This window comes from Pleurodeles waltl, chromosome 3_1, assembly GCF_031143425.1.
Source record: "Pleurodeles waltl isolate 20211129_DDA chromosome 3_1, aPleWal1.hap1.20221129, whole genome shotgun sequence".
NCBI lineage: Eukaryota > Metazoa > Chordata > Amphibia > Caudata > Salamandridae > Pleurodeles > Pleurodeles waltl.
The window spans coordinates 2,000,203,363-2,000,223,492 of NC_090440.1; the positions used below are offsets into that span (position 1 = coordinate 2,000,203,363).

At 42.2% G+C, this 20,130-nt stretch overlaps 1 protein-coding gene across 1 annotated transcript in view; it reads left to right on the forward strand.

Annotated features, from left to right (window-relative positions):
- The window catches only part of MED13 (mediator complex subunit 13), an 865,231-nt gene extending 849,678 nt beyond the window's left edge, over positions 1 to 15,553 (forward strand). The window contains exon 30 of the mRNA XM_069226440.1: positions 11,547 to 15,553. Within this exon, the coding sequence (XP_069082541.1) occupies positions 11,547 to 11,679 (133 nt within the window). The 3' untranslated portion in view covers positions 11,680 to 15,553. The remainder of the gene's footprint in view (positions 1 to 11,546) is intronic.
- Positions 15,554 to 20,130: the final 4,577 nt, after the last annotated feature.

Consider the following 20,130-nt stretch of genomic DNA (forward strand, 5'->3'; position numbering starts at 1 on the left):
TGATGGCATCATGCATCGCAATTGTCCCAAAAGCACGGTTACACATGCGGCCCTTACAACAGTGCCTTGCTAAACAATGGTCGCAAGCACAGGGTCATCTCCAAGATCTAGTGTTGATAGACCGCCAAACACACTATTTGCTTCAGTGGTGGAATCCCACAAATTTAAACAAAGGGCGGCCTTTTCAAGACCCTGTGCCTCACGCCATTCTCACAACAGATGCATTAATGATTGGGTGGGGAGCACACCTCAACAATCACAGTATACAGAGATAGTGGGACAGCAAACAAAAGCAACTACACATAAATCACTTAGAGCTGCTAGCAGTCTTTCTAGCACTAAGAGCCTTTCAGCCTCTTCTGGCTCACAAACACATTCTTGTCAAAACAGACAATGAGACAACGATGTACTACTTAAACAGGGGGGAACACACTCATCGCAACTTTGCCTCCCAGCACAAAACATTTGGCATTGGGCAATTCACAACAACATTCGCCTAATAGCGCAATACATAACAGGGATTCACAATCAATTAGCAGACAACCTCAGTCGGGATCACCAGCAAACTCACGAGTGGGAAATACATCCCCAGGCACTACACACACTTTCGTCAGTGGGGGACACCAGACATAGATCTGTTCGCCACAAACCAAAATGCCAAAACTTCACATCCAGGTACCCACACCCTCAGTCCAAGGGCAGTGCTCTATGGATCAACCGGTCAGGGATATTTGCTTACGCTTTTCCCCCTCTCCCACTCATTCCTTTTCTAGTCAACAAACTGCGTCAAAACAAACTCAAACTAATACTTATAGCACCAACGTGGGCACGCCAACCATGGTACACCACACTGTTGGACCTCTCAATACTATCTCAAGTCAAGCTTCCAAACAGACCAGATCTGTTAACGCCACACAAACAGCAGATCAGACACCCCAATCCAGCGATGCTCAATCTAGCAATCTGGCTCCTGAAATCTTAGTTTGGCTATCTGAATCTTCCAACTGAGTGTATGGAAGTCATTAAACAGGCAAGAAAACCTACCACCAGGCAGTGTTATGCTAACAAATGGAAAAGATTTGTTTTCTACTGCCAAGCAAAACACATCACACCTTTGGATGCGTCCATACAAGACATCGTAGGTTATTTACTATACCTACAAAAAGCAAATCTAGCTTTTTCATCCATCAAAATATACCTCACTGCAATTTCGGCTTATTTGCAAAATGCCTATTTAGGATACCAGTCATTAAAGCCTTCATGGAAGGCCTAAAACAAATCATACCTCCACTACCCTCGTGGAATCTTAATATTGTACACCATTTGAACCCATGCACTCTTATCAGATCTAATTCTTAACTTGGAAAGTAGCATTTCTAGTAGCATTCACTTCATTACGAAGTGTTAGTGAAATACAGGCTTTCACTGTTGTAGAACCCTTTATACAAGTACACAATCATAAAGTTGCACTCCGCACAAATCCAAAATTTCTACCAAAAGTGATTTCACCGTTTCATTTAAACCAAACAGTGGAACTCCCAGTCTTCTTCCCACAGCCAAACTCAGTGGCAGAAAGAGCACTGCATACATTAGAAATAAAAAGAGCTCTAATGTATTACATCAACAGAACGAAAGCTTTTTGTAAAACTAAACAGTTGTTCGTCGCATTCCAAAAACCCCATACTAGTAACACTCTATCCAAACATTGCATAGCCAGATGGATAGTGAAATGTATACAAACTTGTTACGTGAAAGCTAAGACAACTACTCACTACACCAAAGGCACACTCCACTAGAAAGAAAGGAGCAACAATGGCCTTTCTAGGGAAACATACCAATGACTGAGATTTGTAAGGCAGACACTTGGTCCACACCCCATACATTTACCAAGCATTACTGTGTAGATGTGTTAGCAACACAACAAGCCACAGTAGGACAGGCTGTACTTAGAACATTATTTCAGACAACTTCAGCTCCTACAGGCTGACCACCGCTTTGGGGAGGATTACTGCTTTGTAGTCTATGCATAGCATGTGTATCTGCAGCTACACATGCCACCGAATGGAAAATGTTACTTACCCAGTGTACATCTGTTGGTGGCAGGTTCTGCTACAGATTCACATGCGCCCTTACTCCTCCCCGGGAGCCTGTAGCCATTTAAGTTATAATTAAAAATTGTAAATATGTATAGAAAAATTCCTTTACTTAGACTTTGTACATACATCTCTATCCCATTGCATGGACATCTTTCTATTCTCGCTCTATCACTCCTACCTTATCCTCTGCGGGAAAACAGTCTAAGATGGAGTCGATGCCCATGCGCAATGGAGCCAAAAGGGAGGAGTCACTCGGTCCCGTGACTCAAAGACTTCTTCGAAGAAAAACTTGTAACACTCCGAGCCCAACAGGAACTGTGCATATCATGTGAATCTGCAGCAGAACATGCCACGAACAGATGTACACTGGGTAAGTGACATTTTCCCTATATGTATGTGTGTATGTATATATATATATATGTTCGATGGCATGTGTAGCTGCAGATACACATGCTGTACACATCCCGCCATCTGGTGTTGGGCTCGGAGTGTTACAAGTTGTTTTTCTTCGAAGAAGCCTTTTCGAGTCACGAGACTGAGGGACTCCTCCCATTTCGACTCCATTGCGCATGGGCGTCGACTCCATCTTAGATTGTTTTTTTTCCGCCATCGGGTTTGGACGTGTTCCTTTTCGCTCCGTGTTTCGGGTCGGAAAGTTAGTTAGAATCTCGGAAAAGACATCGGTATTGTTTGCGTTCGGTATCGGGTTAGTTACAACAGATCGACACCGAATTTTGAAGAGCTCCGGTGGCCCTTCGGGGTTTTTTCGATCCCCCGTCGGGGCCTGGTCGGCCTGGCCACGTGTGAATTCAAGGCTGATGGAACGGACCCCATTCCGCTTCTGTCCAAAATGCCATAACAAGTATCCGTATACGGATCAGCATCTGGTCTGTAACTTGTGCTTGTCCCCAGAGCACAAGGAAGATACTTGTGAGGCCTGTTGAGCGTTTCGGTCCAGAAAGACGTTAAGAGACCGAAGAGCCAGAAGACTGCAGATGGCGTCGACAGAACAAGAGCGTTTCGAGGAAGAAGAGGAAGCTTTCTCTATCCAAGAGTCGGACTCGGAAGAGCTCGAGGCCGAAGAAACGCCGAAAACCTTGAGTAAGACGTCGAAACATAAGACTCACGAGAAGTCAACAAAAGCCATGGGGACGCCACCGCCAACAGGCCATGGCTTAACCCAAACAAGCGGTGACCGAGCCAAGGCACCGAAAAAGGGCACGCTGGTGTCGAAGTCATCCGACTCCGGTCGAGATACCGCCACACAGCAATCTCTGACCCGAGACATCTGCTCTGAGAAATTTCGGCACCGTCACAGCGGCACCGAACAAATTCGGCATCAAGACACCACCACGCCGAAAATTACAAAGGTTTCTTCGGAGCCTAAAAAGACCTCCGAAAAAGTTTAGATTCCGAAACATCCAGCCTTGGAGACGAAAACAGGTTCCTATTCAGAGGAACAAGGATTGACCTCCCAAATGAAAAAACATAGATTTGGAGAGGAACTTCAAGCTGTAGAGCCAGACTATACTCAAAGGAGGCTCCACATTCATCAAGATACAGGGAAGATAACCACTCTTCCTCCAATTAAGATAAAAAGAAAACGTGCCTTTCACGAAAAGGACAAGGAGCCACAGGCAAAGGTGGCAAAGAAAACAACTCCACCACCTTCTCCACCACCATCAGTGCACACATCACCAGTAGCAACTCCTCCACTGATGCACTCCCCGACTCATACTGCCATGAGTCAAGATGATCCCGATGCATGGGACCTTTACGATGCTCCAGTATCGGACAACAGCCCAGACTCGTACCCTACCAGGCCGTCCCCTCCTGAGGACAGTACATCTTACACACAGGTGATCGCAAGGGCAGCTGCTTTCCATAATGTCACCTTGCATTCAGAACCAATTGAGGATGACTTCTTGTTTAACACGCTAACCTCCACTCATAGCCAGTACCAAAGACTACATATGCTCCCAGGAATGCTAAAACATTCAAAACAAATCTTTCAAGATCCTGTTAAAGGCCGAGCCATAACTCCAAGAGTGGAGAAAAAATACAAGCCACCGCCAACAGATCCTATATATATTACAACGCAGTTAACTCCAGACTCAGTAGTTGTCGGGGCAGCTCGTAAGAGAGCAAACTCTTATACCTCGGGAGACGCACCACCTCCAGACAAAGAGAGTCGCAAATTTGATGCTGCAGGCAAAAGGGTTGCAGCACAAGCAGCAAACCAATGGCGCATTGCCAATTCACAAGCGCTTTTGGCAAGATATGACCGAGCGCACTGGGATGAGATGCAACATTTGATAGAACACTTACCCAAGAAGTTCCAAAAAAGAGCACAACAAGTGGTGGAAGAAGGACAAAGTATCTCTAATAATCAGATACGGTCTTCAATGGATGCAGCAGATACGGCTGCAAGGACCGTAAATACTGCAATAACAATAAGAAGGCACGCATGGCTCCGCACGTCCGGTTTCAAGCCAGAAATTCAACAAGCCGTGCTAAATATGCCATTTAATGAACAGCAGTTGTTTGGGCCGGAAGTCGATACTGCTATTGAGAAACTCAAGAAGGACACTGATACAGCAAAAGCCATGGGCGCACTCTACTCCCCGCAGAGCAGAGGCACCTTTCGCAAAACACCTTTTAGGGGAGGGTTTCGAGGACAACCTACAGAAACCACAACATCACAAACAAGGCCCACTTACCAAAGCCAATATCAGCAGGGAAGTTTTCGGGGGCAATATAGAGGGGGACAATTCCAAAGAGGTAGAGGAAAATTCCAAAGCCCCAAAAGTCCTCAAAATAAGCAGTGACTCACAAGTCACCCATCCCCATCACATAACACCTGTGGGGGGAAGATTAAGCCAATTTTACAAACATTGGGAGGAGATAACAACAGATACTTGGGTACTAGCAATTATCCAGTACGGTTATTGCATACAATTTCGAGAATTCCCTCCCAACAGTCCCACCGAAAACACACAGTATGTCGAAACAACATATAAATCTTCTAGGATTAGAAGTTCAAGCATTGCTCCAAAAAGACGCAATAGAATTAGTACCAAAACAAGAAATAAACACAGGAGTTTACTCACTGTACTTTCTAATACCCAAAAAAGACAAAACTCTAAGACCTATACTAGATCTCAGAATATTAAATACATACATCAAATCAGACCACTTTCACATGGCTACATTACAAGAAGTAATCCCACTGCTCAAACAACAAGACTGCATGACAACACTGGATCTAAAGGATGCATATTTCCATATACCAATACATCCTTCACACAGAAAGTACCTAAGGTTTGTATTCCAAGGGATACATTACCAATTAAAAGTGTTGCCATTCGGAATAACAACTGCACCAAGAGTTTTTACAAAATGTCTAGCAGTAGTAGCTGCACATATCAGAAGACAGCAAATACATGTGTTCCCGTACCTAGACGATTGGTTAATCAAAACCAACACGCAAAAACAGTGTTTACGACACACATTACGTCATAGAAACCCTACACAAACTAGGTTTCTCAATCAATTACTCAAAGTCACACCTTCTGCTGTGTCAAACACAGCAATACCTAGGAGCAACAATCAACACAGTAAAAGGGATTGCCACTCCAAGTCCACAAAGAGTCCAAACATTCCAAAATGTAATACAAGCCATGTATCCAAACCAGATGATACAGGTCAAATTAGTAATGAAACTCCTAGGCATGATGTCCTCATGCATAGCCATTGTCCCAAACGCAAGGTTGCACATGCGGCCCTTACAACAGTGCCTAGCATCACAGTGGTCACAAGCACAGGGTCAACTTCTAGATCTGGTGTTGATAGACCGCCAAACATACATCTCGCTTCAATGGTGGAACAGTATAAATTTAAACCAAGGGCGGCCTTTTCAAGACCCAGTGCCACAATGCGTAATAACAACAGATGCATCCATGACAGGGTGGGGAGCACACCTCAGTCAGCACAGCATCCAAGGACAATGGGAACATTCAGCAAAAACAGTTTCATATAAACCACTTAGAACTGTTAGTGGTGTTTCTAGCTCTGAAAGCATTTCAACCCATATTAACCCACAAATACACTCTTGTCAAAACAAACAACATGACAACAATGTATTACCTAAACAAACAAGGAGGAACACACTCGACACAGTTGTGTCTCCTAACACAAAAATATGGCATTGGGCGATTCACAACCACATTCGCCTAATAGCACAATTTATTCCAGGGATTCAGAATCAGTTAGCTGACAATCTCTCTCGGGATCACCAACAGATCCACGAATGGGAAATTCACCCCCAAATACTGAACACTTACTTCAAAATGTGGGGAACGCCACAAATAGATCTATTTGCAACAAAAGAAAACTCAAAATGCCAAAACTTTGCATCCAGGTACCCACAACATCAGTCTCAGGGCAATGCACTATGGATGAACTGGTCAGGGATATTTGCATACGCTTTTCCCCCTCTCCCACTTCTTCCATATCTAGTAAACAAGTTGAGTCAAAACAAACTCAAACTCATACTAAATAGCACCAACATGGGCACGGCAACCGTGGTACACAACACTACTAGACCTTTCAGTAGTACCTCATATCAAACTGCCAAACAGACCAGATCTGTTAACACAACACAAACAACAGATCAGACATCCAAATCCAGCATCGCTGAATCTAGCAATTTGGCTCCTGAAATCCTAGAATTCAGGCACTTAGACCTCACACAGGAATGTATGGAGGTCATAAAACAGGCTAGAAAACCTACCACTAGACACTGTTATGCAAATAATTGGAAAAGATTTGTTTATTACTGCCATTATAATCAAATTCAACCTTTACACGCATCTGCAAAAGAGATAGTAGGATACTTACTACATTTGCAAAAATCTAAACTAGCTTTCTCTTCCATTAAAATACATCTTACGGCAATTTCAGCTTACCTGCAAATTACGCACTCAACTTCATTATTTAGGATACCAGTCATAAAAGCATTTATGGAAGGCCTAAAGAGAATTATACCACCATGAGCACCACCAGTTCCTTCATGGAACCTCAACATGGTCTTAACACGACTCATGGGTCCACCTTTTGAGCCCATGCACTCTTGTGAAATGCAATACTTAACGTGGAAAGTTGCATTTTTAATTGCCATCACATCTCTAAGAAGAGTGAGTGAGATTCAAGCATTTACCATTCAAGAACCATTTATTCAAATACACAAAAATAAAGTTGTTCTACGGACCAATCCTAAATTTTTACCAAAAGTAATCTCACCGTTCCGCTTGAATCAAACAGTAGAATTACCAGTGTTCTTCCCACAGCCAGATTCGGTAGCTGAAAGAGCACTACATACATTAGACATCAAAAGAGCACTAATGTACTACATTGACAGAACAAAACTAATTCGAAAGACAAAACAACTATTTGTCGCCTTTCAAAAACCTCATACAGGAAATCCTATTTCAAAACAAGGCATTGCTAGATGGATAGTTAAGTGCATTCAAACCTGCTATCTTAAAGCTAAAAGAGAACTGCCTATTACACCAAAGGCACACTCAACCAAAAAGAAAGGTGCTACCATGGCCTTTCTAGGAAATATTCCAATGAACGAAATATGTAAGGCAGCAACATGGTCTACGCCTCATACATTTACCAAGCACTACTGTGTAGATTTGTTAACTGCACAACAGGCAACAGTAGGTCAAGCTGTACTAAGAACATTATTTCAAACTACTTCAACTCCTACAGGCTGAACCACCGCTTTTTGGGGAGATAACTGCTTATTAGTCTATGCACCGCATGTGTATCTGCAGCTACACATGCCATCGAACGGAAAATGTCACTTACCCAGTGTACATCTGTTCGTGGCATTAGTCGCTGCAGATTCACATGCGCCCACCCACCTCCCCGGGAGCCTGTAGCCGTTTAGAAGTAGATCTTAAACATTTGTACATTTGTAAATATATTACTTAAAACTTCATTATGTACATACGCATTCACTCCATTGCATGGGCACTATTAGTAGCATACACAACTCCTAACTCACCCTCTGCGGGGAAAACAATCTAAGATGGAGTCGACGCCCATGCGCAATGGAGTCGAAATGGGTGGAGTCCCTCGGTCTCGTGACTCGAAAAGGCTTCTTCAAAGAAAAACAACTTGTAACACTCCGAGCCCAACACCAGATGGCGGGATGTGCACAGCATGTGAATCTGCAGCGACTAATGCCACGAACAGATGTACTCTGGGTAAGTGACATTTTCCATATATTTGTGTGTGTGTGTAAATACATTGCATGGACATCTTTTATATCACTACTTTCCTCTCCCGCCTGCGGACAAACAATCTAACAAAGGACTCCATGCCCAATCGCAGTATCACCGAGAGGAGGAGTCACTTGATCCCAGCAAGAATGGGATAAGGTAGTGACTATCTACAGAGCAGTAAGCAGACAGTCTAGATTTAAGTTAATACACTATAATGGAATATACCGTCTATTTTATCCCACATTTATTTACATAAAATGAACCCGGGAGATTGATGCCAGATGTCCTGTGTGCAGCGTTGGCATAGGAACATTTACTCATGTGTGACAAAGCTGTTCAGTAGTGTCTGTTTTCTAGGAGGCAGTGGTAAATATTGTCCTGGCACATACAGACAAAAGGCTGATATTTACCCCCTAAGGTATGTTTACTCCGCCTGGTAAGATAAGTTTGCTGGGGCTGTTGCCAATTGGAAAGAAAAGTGAGCTGACTACGAGGCTCATGGCTCTGAATTTGCTGGTGACTAAATGTATTGGTATGTTATGAAAGTCTAGCACTGGAGCACAAGTGAATGAGTGAAAGAAGGATCTGTGGAAATAGATGCAGATAGAAAGCAACATGTGATGCACAGCTGCTGACAGCTAGATCGTCTGTATAGTTTGTCACACTGACTATGCTGGTGTACTCTTCATTCCGACTGCTGCCATGGGGAGACCACAATACAACATAATATAATCAGATCTATATTGGAGCATCTACAATATTGTGAAAAGGCATTTGATGTTAAGATACTGATGGGGAAACTACTGCAGTTGACAAATGTCAATGAGGCTACACACTAAGGATACCTAGTTCCATGACTGTTGCTTGAATAAACATACAACACTTGCATTCAAACTGGACCTGCCACCTGACTGTGCCAGTAAATCATTATGTACTTGGTTATAACTAGGTTTTGTTGCATGACACAGATAACCTGAACTGCTAAAACAAAGATTTTGAAAACATCTGCTAGTGAATAGTACTTTCTGAAAGCTCTTACCTCTCGCACCTTACTGCATCCTGGTGGTCCAATTAGACTCAAAGTGAGATCTACAGATTAGTAAAAGCATCCCTTTTTCCAGATTCTGACAAGGAACGGATGACACTACTCAACTTTTTAGAACACTGCTACAGGGACATGGAATCTTAAGAATGTTTGCTTGACAATTAGTGCATGGACTGATAGTTGACCAAGAACTAAAATTCTCAGGGAAGGGCATCCATTAATGTAGTGGTTAGTGTTCCTCTTTATATTCCAGCTCATGTGAACCATGTTATTGTTAAGACCAGGTTTTCCCATAAAGCATTTTTTGTTTTGCTAATAACTTTGGTGCCGTTTGACAGACTTCACTACATTTTCAAAAGTACTGTACTAGTTACTTTAGCTGCTGTCTGGAAACTTTTATGGTGAATAGTCAAGCGGGGTCCAAGAAGAGGTAATGTCTGTGGCGATTTTGCAGTTTTTAGACACAACTGAATTGCACCATATTTTGTAGAAAGGTAGATCTTGGTATAAAAATAACCCTTTTTGTAATTGTGTAAATCTGTTAAGTAGTTATTAAAGAAATAAAAATATAGAAATCTAGGGATGCAGATGCTTTGCAGATCCATGGGTGGGTACCCGGATCACAATGAAAAGCAATGCCCTAATTGGCTGACAGCAACCTGAAAGGAAAATTATGGCCGCCATTTTGTTTCCTGGTGGGCCCCTAGGGAGAAAACGTAAATTAAAACACACACAAGGGGTAAGGATAGAGGTATCCTGACCCCATAGGACAAATGGAGGGGTCTTTAGGGGACCTCTCATTGGCAGAAAATTGTTAAATTTTTTTGGTCAATCAAGAGATCCACTGTGTTGCACAGCATGACACCCCCGTGTCAATCCGCAAAGGATCTGCTGATCAGAAACCCAATAGGAAACAAAAATAGTGACCCACTCACATGTCACACCCCCGCGGCGCATGGCCAATGGCTGTGCACACCATAGAGTTGGTTGCATTGGGGAGGAGGGGGGTGTTTGCCGCAGGACCTAGCCACAGGCCATGCAGTGATTGTATTAACGTATGGTATTTATATACAACTCTGTTTAAAAAAACATAGAAATTTACTGAAAAAAACAAAGGTAACAGGTACGTTATAGTTAGGTTTACATTTTACCCACGTAAAACCAAATAAATTCAACAGTTATACTTACCTTAAGAAGCTAGAACTACTTCTCTTAAGTAACTTTAGGCTATAAGTTATAGTGTATTAACATAAGTATAACTAGAATTGTTGAATTTCTATGGTTTTGTTTGGGCAAAAAGTGACCTAACTATAATGTCCCTGTAACCTTTGTTTTTTTTTCTGAATATACACATAGATCTACACAGCGCAAGCAACTTAAACAGCCTGTCTCCTGATACTCTGTTTGGGCCAGCAGTTTTGGCACCCTAACTACAGTCCACAGGGTACATAAATTGTATTTTTAACAATAATAAAAAACTATCAGGTTAGCTCACTCTCCGGATCAGCGTGAAGCGCGGAAACAAAAGAATGGATGTCACTATGCCGAGGCGGCGCCTATATACGACCCACAGTGTCATCACATCGACCGCGATGCCAACGACGGATGCAAGGTCGACCAGCGGCGTGCAAATGTACTGCTCGAAGAAGAATCTCCGGATCCAGTCTGACGCCTGGGGAAATTTTAATGTAAGGAATCTACAAATGCTTATGTCTCTACCAGATAAATTGTTACCGAAGGTAAGTAACTTGTTAATTCACAGACTATTTAGCAAACCATATCAATGTAATTTTTTTAGTGGCTAATGAATGGGGTGAAATATGCTGCAATGTTTCTTTTAGTCTGCAGTTTTGTCTTCTGAATAACCGCTTTTATAAATCTTGTTGCTCTTATTTGTGTTCCTGTTTTTTGGGGGGTGTTTTCGTTTTCTTATAAGACCGTTCTTTTACGCTAGTACAAAATGTGGTGTACTAGTTACTTCACAGAATGTTTGTCCATATTGGAAAACCACTTGATTTCACTGACTTTCAATGTTTGCTTCATTTTTATAAGCTTTTGTGATGTATTTTCATACTGTTTGATTTTAAATATGGCATGTATTTTTATTTCAAGGTTCGTTTTGGAACAGTATAATGCACTCTCCTGGCTAACCTGTGATCCTGCAACCCAGGACAGACGATCATGTCTACCGGTTCACTTTGTGGTGCTGAATCAGTTATACAACTTTGTCATGAACATGCTGTGACCTACAACTGAACTATACAAAGAAAAGGGATTTTATTTAGTGCAGGACATATCGTTTCAGTGAGTCATTTATTATGAGGCATAAAATCTTGTTACGTCAGCAAATAATGACTTCTGGCCTTGGAATCCATGACCCAAGATTTTTTCCTCTTACATTTCATTGGCCAGACATGTTACAAGAAGGAAGATTGTGAAAACAGTGAAATCTACCAACATGAGTGACAAAACACGTGTTTCTCCAGTTCCTATACCTGAAAGCAATGAGCCGTCGTACCCATTCACATGAAATTAATATATAAAGCATTGGGACTTGTAAAGACTATAAACAGTGCATTGCAAACATGGCTTAAGAACATCATGATGATGTAGTAAGCTAAATACCTATTATCAATATTCAGAAATGCCTGCATCTTATTTATTGTACGTTTTTAAATGTATAAATTGTCTTATATTTCTTAACCTTTTATAAAAAATTTCCTAGAAGGTTTATACCGCCTTCGTGCTTTAAAGCAATTGGTCTAAAATATATGTAATCGTCTTAATTAAAAGTTGCAGTAGGTTGCTTTTAGAGTATTATTTTTTTGTAAAGGGTGGGCGGGGACAGTAAATTTTTATTGTCTATGTACAGTTTAATGGGGATAGTGGGATTATTGTCCATACCATTGTGTGGGGGATTTACAGCTAAGCTGTAGTTGCAGAGTAAATGTACAGTAATTAAGTTCACTGTGTTTATACATTGAAAAGGTACCGGGTCTTACAGCATTTTATATCACACCTTTACAAAACAACATAATGGCAATATGTAGATGTTGATGGTGGGTTAAAATCGTAGTAGGAATAAAATAAACTCAGTTTAAATATGTAATTTGGTTTAGGGCTGATGCTACTTTCTCAGACCTTGTCCGTTTCCACTGAAAAATGGCGTGGTGTTGCCAAAAGAATCACCAGTACCCAAAGTTGTAGATAAGAGATCCTTAATATAAAACCATAATATAAGATATGTTGGAGATATTTCTTTTGAAAGCTATGGAACGTAAAAGGAGGGGATACAGTTTTGAACCTTGCCACCAAATCTCCTCAAGGTTGGAATCTAGCTCAGCTCTAGCCTTTTACAAAGGCAAAACCTGTTGTTATTCTGGAAGTTGAAAGATTGGTGTGTTTTTAATTAGTGTGATGTAAATAGATTCTCTCAGTGAATCGTGGTATTCTTATTTTATTTCATTCGTGAAGGAATTTTTTTTCCTAAACTTCTTAAAACTTGGATAACTAAATCTCTTTGCCAAGGAGCGATCTGAGACTCCCCTGTGTTTATTCACTACTAATGCTCCGAGAAGAGAGGCTTGTATTCACAAAACGTAATTCAGTATTGTTCACTGAAATTCAAGTTTTGTAAATACAAAATATGTACCTGAAAAGTATCACTTTCATATGAAAAAACATAATTTCTTCAAATTGTATATATAAAATATTAACTTTTTTTGTAAAAAGAAAATGTACAATTGGTGATAAGTTTTCAGTCATTTCTTCAAAACGATATTTGGTGCAATCTAACTCGGCATATTTTGATATTGGAGTGAAACGAAGCAGAATATTTCTCCCCTTTAGCCCACCCATTTTTTTATTTTTTTTATTAAATAAAGCTGGAAATAAGATGGCATTTTAAGTACTCAATGTTTAAGTGAAAAGTTAATATAAATGGATAGTATCTTAAGGGTGTTTTCTTAAGATGTTAATTATTTATTTGCTTTTATTTGGTTTTGCATAGCCAAATACTTATGCCAACCCCATTTTCTAAACCTTTCGAACAGCTACTCTTTTGCTAACCTTCATTAGCTGGGCCAAAATGGATTTTGAAATGTAAAAGTGGATAATCTGTTTGATTAGGTACTCGTAGATCTCAGATCTGAAACTGAGTAAGGTATCTACAGTTATTATGAATGTGCTTATGTCTTTAATTTGAAAATCTTCCACTGTTCCAAACATGCATAAATTAAAATACATTTTTCTGAGTGAATACATTGCCTACAACACAGAGGATGTATTGTAGTATGAAATTGTTTAACTTATCTACAGCTTTTAAACTCTTGCATTATGTTTAGCAAAACAAAGTTGTCATTTTAGTCTGTTCCCTACAAGAACACAGGCACGTTACTGAGTTATTGAACAGATTCATATTGAAAAAATACAAATTGTTAGTAAGGGGTTTCTCAGTTGACCTTTTATAAGCTGTTTAAAATGCTTGTAGCCTCCACATTTCTCCATCTGTATGCTAAAGCATAAACTGTCATTGTTACTAGATGACTATTTTGGCCACTTGTTAATTTGCTTAAACTTGAATGCTGCTGCCAAATGGGTACATTAGACATTGTTTGTCTAGTTTTATTTTAAAACTTTAAAATAATTGTGGAAGTAGAAGAGCTGCTTGTATTAAGCATATTACTCAAAGACTGACTGAGAAAGGCCAAGTAAAATATTTGGTTTAAGAGTGGTTGGACTAGAAAGCATCTGTTGGGAGTCATTATTTTATTTGGAATTGTAGCTATTAAGTAAAAGCAGAAATAATTTATATTTTTTCATGTGAACAACAAGATTACAACTGCTAAACTCCTCCAGTGTCTGTAGACAAAAACTTAGTTAATGTGGTATTGCAGAGATACTTTATCAAAATTCCCCTCGTTTTGTTTAGTGATGTATGAAATGCATCCTTTTGCTTTCTGGCATCCTTAGGCTTGGCTTGCCTTGCCACCCAGCCATTACAGCCTGGTTAGCAAGTCGAATATTTTAGAGAGATTACATTTTTGAAACTGCAAGTAACTAGTAGATCTATATATACATTACTCTTTTGGTCTGATTTATTTTGTTCAGAGAAATAGATTGGTGACACACTTATAGTATTAAATAAAAGCACACTGCACTCAGTTAAGTTGGCCGAAGATGTGTTGGCATTGCTGGAATTCTGTGCAAAACTGTTGAATGTAATTACTAGCACCATTTTACATAAGCAGTTGATGCAGTCTGAACATAGACTTATATATGTTCATTTGTGCATAATCACTTTTTTACATTGTCTTGGTGCTATTCAGAAACCACTGAGTGATTATTTTGCAATATCTTCATATCTTAAAATGTGTTGCCTCCGTCTTGTAGAAGTTACTAATTTCCTTCAGTACAAAAAATGTTCACATCACTCTAAACAAGCACTGTTAACCTGAAGCATTGATTAAAAAGATGCCCAAATTGCTAGCTGTATTCTGTTATACATCCATATAGCATAGCATAGCATATCAAATCTGATATAATGCACATTATGTTGAAAAAGTCACTTTATTGCATGGTATGGGTTGGCCATGAGAAGATAACATTGTCTTGTTATCTAATAGATAAAGCATAGTGAGGCATACCTTTCTTTGTTTTTGTTTTTCTTTGATTTGTTTTTGGTGATGTTCAACATCTCAAGCTTTTGATGTATGCCTTAAAACGAGATTTCTCTTTTCAGTCCAGTAACCTCATTCCTAGTGGTGTGGGAGGGTGACTACATTTTAAGCAGAGTTGTTTCTTTACATTTATTCATAATTTGTAATTATCTGAATGTGCAACATTAAATGTTGTTTTGCTACTTGTGGACATCCGAGATCTGTGTAAGACAGAGCTTGCTTTATCAAGGGGAGTTTTATTTTAATCTGCTGTAACGTTCCATGGTCCAAGCCTTTTTTTAAATTAAATATAACTGAATTAAAAATGGATAAGGAACGAACACTATTGCTGCCGAATGCCATAAACAAGAGTTGTACAAATTGTGATTGAAGAAATGAAAAAGTTTATACTTTTTAAAAAAAAAAAAAAATTCAAATGGAATAAATTATTCATGAAGCCTTCATTGTGGTGTCTCATTCGTTCAGAAATGCTTTCTTGTGCCGTACTTCATTAATGTTCGTTGCTAATTTGCTGTCCAAGCATCTCGTCCAGCATAAACTTTGTAGCGCAGAAATCGGATTGATGCTTATAGCATCAGATTCCTTATTTGAGAATATTCCCCAGGCATCAGACTGAATTTGGAAAATCTTGATCAGTACCTGTGCCGGTAGATGGCGTTACTCGAGTTGGTGTCCATGCCAGAAGTGACGACTGCAGTGCATATACTAGTTCTACCCCAGTGAGTTGACATCAGTTCTTTCCCTTCTGAAAGCTTCCTCAGTCCTTTTTTTGGACTACCTTTTTTAGACTTTGTCAGTTATTTCGGAGCTACCCTCCCAGTGTGTTTTAGGGATGTTTCCTAAAAAACAGTGGGGTTTAAACCCTGTGGATCCTGTGACATGCAGATGTCTGTGACAAACCCAACGTAGTTTGCCTTTGGTGCCTGAAACATGGTCATGAGTTCAAGGTCTGCCCAGACTGTCAAGCAATGACTCCGCCGCACCCCCCCCCCCCCAAAGGCAGACTCCGGGTTGCCTGGCACTGGGCAGGTCCACAATGCTCCAGGTCTCGGTCCCAACGAAAGTCCTGGGGCCACTGTCATTCCTGCTCATCATCACAATCCTCCCAATCATCATAGGGTAAGTCCCACAAGAAAAAAAAAATATCTTAAGTCAGAGTCATCAGACGAGGTGTGGGAACCACGCCACAAATCTAGGTCATGCTCCCACAAGTAAACTTCAGAGCCTGGGTCTGGGTCTTATCAGCACCTCCTATAGTTAGCTGGAGCAACCCCCGTCCAGCTAAAAAAAATAATAATAATTTGGACAGACTGACCCTTCTGGAGCACCGTTCGACCCCCATGGGTTTGGCTGATGCCCCAATTGGATTTCAGCTGATGAGTTTGCCCTCGGCAACACTCAGGTCTTTGGATCTATTCCTGTACCTAGTTCGACTCCAGTCATCAGTCTGCAGATTTCCATGAAGTAAATGACACTGTCCGAGGTCTACTCCAGCTCTGACATGACCAAAGGCCCTGTGTGGAATATGATTAGGGTGGATGGGAGTATTCCTGTCATTATCCTGACCCCCTAGAAGTGCAGTGGCTGAAGGTAACTGATATGAGGAACTGGCACATGCCAGTGGTCTGAACACCTCTCCTTACACTTGCCTAGTCTGTCCTCTGTAGTGTGGCTATGGAGGAAGGGGCTTCATTTGCCATGGTGGTGACGAGGGCTCCTGATGTCCTGGGCCAGACGCTGCCTTTGATGGCAGTCAAGTCTAACCAGGGGTAGCCCGCACAGAACTAACCCAGGGTAGGCCCCATGGAACCTCTTCTCCCCTTTAATGAAGCCCTCACTGATGTCCTGCTTGGTGCCTGGGCCAAGCCCTACACAGGAGCTCCTGTTCACAGAACCAATGCCATTCCCCTGCTCCTGGGGACCCTTTTGTCACCCATTACCCACTCCAGAGGACCTGGTTATATCTGGTCATCCAGGCCTCCCCCTCCAAGGGTAACCCTGGCACATTCCTTTCCACACCTCCAAGTAGGGAATCCAATAAGCTGGACACCTTTGGTAAGAAGGTTTTCTCTTCAACCAGCCTTGCACTGCGGTCTGAACACTGCATGCCTCTTGGGCCCAGTATTCCTATACAGTTTGGGATTTGGTTGTGCAAGTGCTGACCATGGTCTCGGAGGCAGCACAAGCCATCCTGTCCGAGGCTGTTGATGGTGGAGACACAAATTTCACAATACACTGCATACGGGAAACAGACCCTCTAAGTAGTGACTGCTTCAACGGTGGCACGCTATTGCCACTCCTGACTGAGGTCAAGTGACTTCGGAGGATGTCCAGGCATTCAATATGAAAATACCCTTTGATGGCACTTGCCTGTTTGGCAATAAGACAGATTCAGCACTCAGGCGCTTTAAGGACAGCAGGGCCACCTCCTGTTGTTGGGACTCTCCACAGCCCACTTTGCCTTTTTGTCCCTTCCGTGGCAACGGTAGAGGCTACTAGCCAATGTTCTTTTTCACCCAGCCACCTTGGCCAGCAGACTTCCTGGTCCTATGCACGTCGGACATCTTATGTTGATTCAGGTCCTGTCAGCCCTGGACCATAACAACTGGATTGTAATGCTGGTCTAACAGGGTGCATATTTCTATATACACATCCAGCCAGCCCACAGTGTTGCTTGCGGACCACTGAAGGCCAAGAACACTTTGTTTGCTGTGCTTTCTTTTGGTCTTAGCAGCGCTTCTTGGTTGATGAAAGTGATGGTGGTGGTTTCAGCCCATCTGCAGAGTTCATGGGTGCCTGTCTTTCCCTACATTTACGACTGGCTGTTGAAAATGAGCTTGCCCCAGACAGTCATCACCCACCTCCATACTACAACTTACCGCCTGCATTCGCTGGAGTTTACTATAAACATGCCAAAGTCATACCTGACTTTCTCTCAGATGCTCTTTCATCGGAGCCTTTCTGGACACAGTGCAGTTCTGCGCCCACCCCTGCAGTGAGGAATCCAGGATATTCAGCCCTGATAGTGTGTGTTTCAGCCTCTGTCCTGGATTTCTAAAAGACTGAGGCTGGGTCTCATGGTTTCCTGCATCCTCCTGGTAAAGCATCCCCACTTGCACAAGGGATGTGCAGTGGGACCTAAAATCCCAGTGAGCACAGCATCTGGGGAATCTCTCAAACCCGGTTCAGACTTCGGAGCAAACTGCAAAAGACCTGTAGTGGTGGTTGGTAAACTTAAATTTGGTCAGCGGCAGACCCCTCTCCCTTCCCCACCTCAATCTAAGTGGTGATGGAATCATCCCTCTTGGGTTGGAGTGGCCATATGAGAGAGGTGGTTATCAAAGGACTTGCATCATTTTGTTGGAGCTGACAGCAATCCGCTTGGCATTGAAAGCCTTCCTATCCTCCATCAAGGGAAGGTTGGTTTTACAGCATGAATCCTTTTCTGGATTCCACCTTGTAGTGGTTGGGTCCAAATTGTCAGTTTCCCCTTAGCTGCCCCCACGCCTCCCATCCCACTCTAAAGGCATCATTGACCACCATTTGGTGCTTGGCCCGTCCCCTGTGTGACATCAGATGCCACCTTGGAAGTTCCTGTGCGTCTGGAAAAACACAGGAGGAGCTCTGAAGTTTTTTCGGAAGAACATTTAAGAATCCTGAAAAAGTGAACATTTTTGGAACAAATCTTTGAACAAGAGACAAAAGGAGAACAGAAGAGAGAAGGGGACCCTTCACTCTCTACCCAATCGGGGGAATCCCATCGAAAGTCCCATGTGGCCGGAGAATGAAGCAAGGTAGGGGTCATGGAAAACAGCACCTTTAAATTTTGCCCTAATTGCCACCGCAAAATTGTTCAGAGCGATCCATACAAAGTTTGTAACCTTTGCCTCCCTAGACACCACGGGGATGAGAACTGCAAGGCCTGTGTCACATTCATGCTGAAGACTCTAAGGGTTCACCCAAAAACAGAGAGGAACACCATGTAGAAATGTATAGCAGTCCGAAACCACAAACGTCGCTGAAGCATCTGGGCCTTTTTCAGCGAGAAAGAGGATCCTGTCGGAGGCACAGAATCAGCCCACAGAGGATCAGACACAGAAATCCTCGAGGGGGATGCTGAGAAAAAGCGTGTGGTGAAGGACATTGGAAAAAAAGATTTTCGGCAGTCCTTTTGCCTTTTTGGGCCTGAGACTAAGATTCCCGAGAAAAAGTTGCAACAGGCTGCCCTGATGTCTAAGAAATGATGATTGAGGGTCAGCAGCAAACGAGAGGCCAGGGATACTGAGGAAGGCAGCAAAGGATGAAAACCACCATGGAAGAACCACAGACACCAAAAAAGAGAACCTCTTCAACATAGGACGTCGAAACAACCTTCGAAGTGAAAAAGAAGCGCCGAAGATTAGAGGCAGGATTGTCAGAGCTCCTTCAGTGCAAGGAGTTCGATGATGTGCTAAAGGAATTCAGGATTCCAAGTAAGCCTTCCTCGATGACAGACATTGAAGAGGAAGAAGCTGCTTAGAAGCCCCAGCAACATCAGATCTTCACAAAGAGGAGGTAGAGGAAGATTTACATGACCCCCGAAGGGGAGGAGGTAGCAGGGGCTTTGAGGACGAATGGAATTACCTCGGCTCAGAGCCCAGAAGAGGTGGGCAACTACCTCTTGAGACCTTCACTACTTGACAACATCACACAATAGCCTGATAAAGAGGGCAGTTTAAACTTGTGGAGTGCCTTTAGAGGAAGAGAAGGGAGACTTGTGCTGTCTAATGGAAACTCTTATGCCATCAAGCAAGGGGAACCTATATCTCCCAATGCTGCCTAGCATTCTGGGCCAGGGCAAGGAAGCCTTTAAGGAGCCAGCTTCAGCTAAGGGCGTTACCCCACGTTTAGAACAGAAGCACAGACTATCTTCGAAGAACTCCAAGTGCATCCCGGAGAACACAGTGGTAGATATCATTGTTAAGCTTCCAGAAGAAGTAGTAACGCACATACCTCCACAGGTCCACTCCCTGAGAAGA